The sequence below is a fragment of the Drosophila willistoni genome, assembly GCF_018902025.1.
Source record: "Drosophila willistoni isolate 14030-0811.24 chromosome 2L unlocalized genomic scaffold, UCI_dwil_1.1 Seg139, whole genome shotgun sequence".
In the NCBI taxonomy this organism is placed as follows: Eukaryota; Metazoa; Arthropoda; class Insecta; order Diptera; family Drosophilidae; genus Drosophila; species Drosophila willistoni.
Window position 1 is genome coordinate 45,107 of NW_025814046.1, and position 6,083 is coordinate 51,189.

The 6,083-nt window shown below is 34.5% G+C and overlaps 1 protein-coding gene across 1 annotated transcript; it reads left to right on the forward strand.

Moving 5' to 3' along the window:
• The first annotated feature begins 3,763 nt into the window (after positions 1–3,763).
• LOC6638449 (uncharacterized protein CG13380) lies at positions 3,764–4,315 on the forward strand. The gene has a single exon (XM_002061582.3). The coding sequence runs from the start codon at positions 3,827–3,829 to the stop codon at positions 4,238–4,240; it is 414 nt and encodes a 137-aa protein (XP_002061618.1). The 5' UTR covers positions 3,764–3,826; the 3' UTR covers positions 4,241–4,315.
• The last annotated feature ends 1,768 nt before the right edge of the window (positions 4,316–6,083 follow it).

Below are 6,083 nucleotides of genomic sequence, written 5' to 3' on the forward strand. Positions count from 1 at the left end.
GTTCTGTTTTCTGTTTTTTGTTTTTTTGTGTGAATTATTAATAATAATAAATAAATTGTTATTTCGGTTCCTCGATGAGATTTGTGCTCTTTATGCAGAGTCATGTCTTAGCCATAAGTTTAACACCAAAACAAAAAAACGCACACAAACACAACAAACTCACACAAAACAGACACTAAACATTGTTTTGGCTCATGATTGTGATGTGTAGAGTTTTTATTTGGTCTTTAAATTGAAACAGAGGGAGAAAGAGGAAGTTTTAGAGTTTTTTTATTTAATGTTTTAAGAGGAGACCAAAAAATGAATAATATTTTTGCTTAAAAAAACTTACTGAGTATTGAGAAGTAAATAATTGAGAAGCATTTTGATTCTAAAAGCTTATGTTAAAGAAATTTAGCTGAATTTAATTAAAAAAAAAAAAAAACAATTTTTATGCCAAGACGTTTTGGAACACTGTTTGTTAATGAACAATGTTTTTGTTTTAACAAGTGTAAAAAGTGTTTCGGATCAAAATTTAATTTGAAAATGAATATAAAAACATTTGAAAACCCTTGCATTTGAGTCGGATGAAGGTCAAGCTTTTAGAGATGACTATTTAGTTGTAACTCCCAAATAGTTTTGGCGTTAAAGGCTATGTCAGGCCCTTGTAGTTCTGGAGTCCTTTAGCAACGTCTGCTGATGATAAAACTACGGTTGAGGTAAGTAGATTTAAAAATAAATATATAATATCAAGTGCATGTTTTAAAGTAAAAAGAAATGGTTGATGGTCGGAAATCGACATCGGGGGCGTCGGAAGATTCTGCTGGTTCAGGTATAAGGACTTTTCGTTGTACCAAAGCATTTTGATCATTAAATCTGCCACCTACAGCGAATAATCCATTTAAATATAGCACACTATATTCCTGAAATCCATCTTTATTTGGTGTACAATGTATTCTACTCCACAGAGTTGTTCACGTAAGGTATAAATTTCTACTCCAATTATACTTTTTAAAGTCCATATATGGATCAACCTTCTATTTTTAACGGCTCATAATATACTTAATAGTTGAACTAATTCAAATGAACAAGCGCGTCATAATCAACATTCTTTATATTTAATAAAGTAAACCTTTTCTACTAACGTTGTCGGGTCCAAAATAATTCTATCCTCGCCAAGTTAAATCTAGATGCTTAGGGCATGATAGTCTAATCTAATAGTAGGTATAGACTAAAAAGGTTGAAGTGAACTTAGTATTTACAACTTTAAAATCATTATTTTAAAAACAAAAATACATAAGGTTTTTAAATACGCGCAAAAAAAAGATTCGAAATCAATTAGGCAATGCACTTTAAATTCCATTTACTGCCAAATTTATTTAAATAAATTAGTTTACGCTTTAAAATGAATACAGAATTGTATTATTATCATAATAATTAATTGATTGATTAACTCAACCAAAGGTATGAAATTTAATGTGATGGTACTTTAAATTATTTGTTAAACATGTCCAACAATTAGAGATTGACTTTTATGTGACTTTTTCTCATCCCTTCATTTATGGTCATGGCAAACGAAAGCAAAGGAAACTTTCCACATGCCAAACAATTGACTAATCACATTTCTAAAATACTATAGCTTATGCTGCTGTATATTTTCTCAGGACAAATTAAATAATTGGCATGACAACATGTGAATGCCATAGACATTTCTACATTCACCAAAGTGTATATATGTACATACAGATATTTATATATATATATTTATACAAATATCTCTACAGGCACAAAGCAAAATCAGATGTGTCCAATGTTGATGTCGATATGCCCCGCCCTAGCTAGTCAGTTAGTTTGGGAGAAGGAAGGGAGAACAGTAGACAACAATTTCATTAGAAATGAGAAGCCCTCTACACAATTCCCACCGTGTCATTCCTTGTCCAAGTCATTGTCATTGTCATCAATGTGAATGTCGACTTCATATTGTCTTTGTCTTTGTGGGTGTGTGTGTGTCTGTGTCCCTCTGTGTGTGTGTGTGTCTGTTTGTTCGTTCGAGTTGTCCTTGTCATAGTCCGAGAGGCATTACAAAGGAAACTACTTAAGTTACCACGATTACATGTTATCGTAAATTAATTGTCCGACATTTCGTTTTACTAACAAAATGCCATTACTAGGACTCCATATACATACTGGGTCGCTCTCTGTTTTAAACTTGATTTCATTTGAGTTTCTCCTTACGACTTTTGGGTGCAATGCATTTTCGAGATGTCCTAATTGACCGCAAATTGTAAACTTCTTCTCATTGCACATTTTCTCCTAATTGTCTGTGATCCGAGTGTATGTATATGTCCCAAACTAATTAAAATTTCATGCTAACATTGCGCCCTAAGGTATGCTTTTGTTGTTTTTTTTTCCTCACAAGTTATGCGTGTGTGTGTGTGTGTGCGAGCCTATGCAAAGTAGAAGTAGGTAGTCGACGGCAACGCCATTTGCCACCTAGCTTAATGCATAATTACACACACAATTTTTCATTAAATAAACGACGACGCCAAATGTTTGCACCGTTTTGCCGTTTGCCGTTTTCCGTGCGAGTATCCTTAGAGTTAGTTAGGTCCTTGCATTCGCCGAGGATGTGGCATGGCATCGTCAAGTGCGTTTGATTTGCCGCTCGAGTTAGTTTGCACATGCCGCACTTGTTTATAAGTTCTCTAATTAATTTTTAAGTGCCACTGCTAACTGCCTGAAGGACATGACTTTGCAGGATGCAACACACAGCCAAAACACACACACACACACTCACATACTCACACTTGCTTAGAACACACACTCTCTCTCTCTCTCTCTACAAGTTCCAAGGTTCTTCCTCCATCTTCTTCACTATGGCAGTCAGCTGTGGCTAAATGCTAAACAACAACAAGACAACAAAACAGGGAGAAAACAGAATGAAAAAAAAACCCTACATATATGTAGAAATACCAACACGGCATATTATGTACATGTGATTTGCTGGCCATAATGAAATTAGACGTTGTTGTGTTCTGTTTACCCTGAAGGTTGGCCACCTACCCAACCTGGCTAGTAGATTAAGAGGACCTACACCTATGCATGTACCTACATACCTAAGACCCAGCAGACCGGTAAGCTGCAGATTTGTTTGGCTTTAATGGAAATTTATTAACATGAATTGCAAGAAATTAGCCAACATTCAACAACTATAACTAACTGTTAGCTGTGACTTAGACCAGACAGACAGTATATAATACAAATTTTACTCTATAAAAACTATATATTCTCATCAAATGAAACTAAAGTTAGTCTATTGGACCAAAATATTTTACAAATAAACGAACCTTTAAATGGTTATTCACTTTGGCTGAAGAATTGAGGTTCTTAAATTAAATTACATTTCTAATATTCTGCTCAATATAGACTTATAACTAATACCATGGCGGCGTAAAGTTTCTATATTTTAGTGGAGATATTATCTATTAATTACTCCTAGTACTAATAGTTAAAATAATTCAACTGAGTTTAGTTATTTAACTTCTCACAGAATAGAAAAATTCGCTTAGTTTACTAAAAATCGTTTGGTTTGCTCAAAACTTTTCATAATTGGCGGAAAATGCAGGAACTTTGTTTTGACATTTGTAAGAACTATCGATAATCGATGGGGAAGGGACGGGAAAGTTCACAGAGTTGCAATTTATTTGTTCTTTTCGATAAATATTCCATAATCTCAGTAGGCTTTGACCTGATGGTAAGTCAAAAACTTGAACTCATTGTAAAAAAAGTTCATTAGTCTCCTGCTCTTTGTTAAAGAAACAAGTCTGTGAAAAAAAAGTTCCGAAACATGAGCAATACTGACAAATTGGATTCAACTTCAGGAGGGCCTTGCAGCGGCAGCAGACCAACCGAGAACAAGAACAAGTCCAAATCTCAACCCTTGGGCAATCGCAATCGCAATATGAAATCTTCGTTTGGTCTTTCAGTCACCAAGAAAGAAGGAGATACTAGTTCCAAAGACGAAAATGGATGCATTTGTTATCGCAAGAAGAAGGCCTACGAGTGCGGTCGGTGTCATCAATATTTTTACGGACGTGTATGTGAAATTTGTCCCATCCACAAGGAGATCTTTTTAATGGATTTTCAACGTTGTCCCTATTGTGCGGCTCCCATCGAGCAGATTAAAGACGCTCCAATGAGTTGGGATGAAATTCGTAAAATGGAAGATGCTGAATTACCCAATGCAGACGAGGGCTTGTAAATTTGATCTGGAGGAATGCATTTCACAAACATTGATTGTAATTTTTTGTTTAACATTAAACGAAGTTAATATGTACAAGTGTTGGTAAATATTTACTCAAGCTTCTTGCGGAAGTGTTGGAAAGTGTAAAGGGACGTGAAAATCAGCTAAATTGATGTGTGATTTGGCAGACCCTGGTAAGTTTAAGCAGTGTCGAAAATGTAGATGCCCTATCATCAACATTGTAAATCAAAATAGAGATGAACTATCGGCAGTAATGATGGTAATCTTTTTAACCCTAGCGTTAGTTTTCAACTATCTGAATCTGAATCTGACTTAATTAAGATTTTACTTTTGAGAGTCACTTTTTTGCAATTAAGTACTAAACTAAACACTTTTACACATTAGTAATGAAGTTTGTAGAGCTTACTTTCCCTTAACTGTAATTGATGGCATTGAAAAAGTATGATTTTCCAACATTTTACAGCTTTGTATAATTGATTATGGGTGCGATAACATTTGCGTCCACTGTAAAAGTAAATGACATTGTAATCGCCAAAAGTATGGAACTGGAATCCGTTACCCACCTAATTGATTAGTGATGAACGAAGTTTCGAGGTTATACAATATTAATCTATATGACTATTGCACTTTTGTTACATTAAAATCGGCTGTATCCTTTTAGCCTCACATGAGAGAAAAAACGTAATATCTCTAAAAGTATTTGAACGCTGATAATTTAAATCCAAAATATGAATGTCTTACATAGTTTAAAAGTAAATTTGACTGCCCCCAAGCATAAAATTTAATAAATTCATTAAAAAAATGTACTCAACAAAAGGTTACCTCAGGATTGTCAAACTGAAAGTTTTAATTTAACCAAATGAACTTTTACAGATTAGTGAAATTTTTGCAAGTCATTAGTAGGGTTTCCTTTCAATCTGTGTGAATCAATTTGATTAAATAAAACTAAATATGCATTATTTATTTGTCATGTTCTTTGAATGTTAAACACACGCACACACACACACACACACACACACATAAATCCTTGGGACAGAAAAAAAATAAAGGCATTTAATTAAATTTTATGCAAAAAGCCATAGAGAAGTAAACACAACAAAAATTATATTAAAATCGTTAGCAGATGTTCTGTTTGATGTATCGCAAGTTGCTGCTGCTTTAGTTGTAGTTGTTATCATGATAATGATGATGATGATGATACCAAGGATATATGTTGTTGTTGTAGTTGTTGTTGCTGTTATTGCTGTATAGTTGTTGCCTTTGTTGTTAAGAAATAATCTACTTGTAAAATCTTAATTAAAGTTATTATAAATGTGTATGAACAAGAGTGGAAACAGTGATGGGTGGAAGGAGGAGGTAGAACAGCAGCAACAGTCACGGTGATACACACACACACACACACATGGTTATTTCTATATGTCCTGTACATATATATATGTTTACTGTATATTTGTTTGTATATTTTGTTTGCTGGCTGACTCTTCTTGCCTCTTCCCGCTCCGCCCCACCAACATCTCGCATCTCCTTTATCCTCCATTGCTCTGCTGCTGTTTGCCCTTGGCTCTACTTTCGACGTTAAATTGCGCAGCTGTTTGCTCTTCACTTTATTGTAAATGTGTGTGTGTGTGTACATGTCAGGCAACTGCCGTCCAGGTTCCCCTCTCTCATCTCATCTCATCTCATCTAGAACTTTCAGTAAGGCAAAGAAAAAAAAAAAAAGAAAGCAGCAAAAGTGGCATCAAAAGTATTTGCGCTTTATTATGACAACTGACATTAGTTTGTTTGATATTTGTGTTGTTGCCTCATTCTCTAACTCGCTCTTCTCTCCTTTATCTCCTCT

Bases quoted from the DNA above. Each gene is read 5' to 3' on its own strand.
- LOC6638449 (XM_002061582.3), top strand. From the start codon at position 3,827: ATGAGCAATACTGACAAATTGGATTCAACTTCAGGAGGGCCTTGCAGC.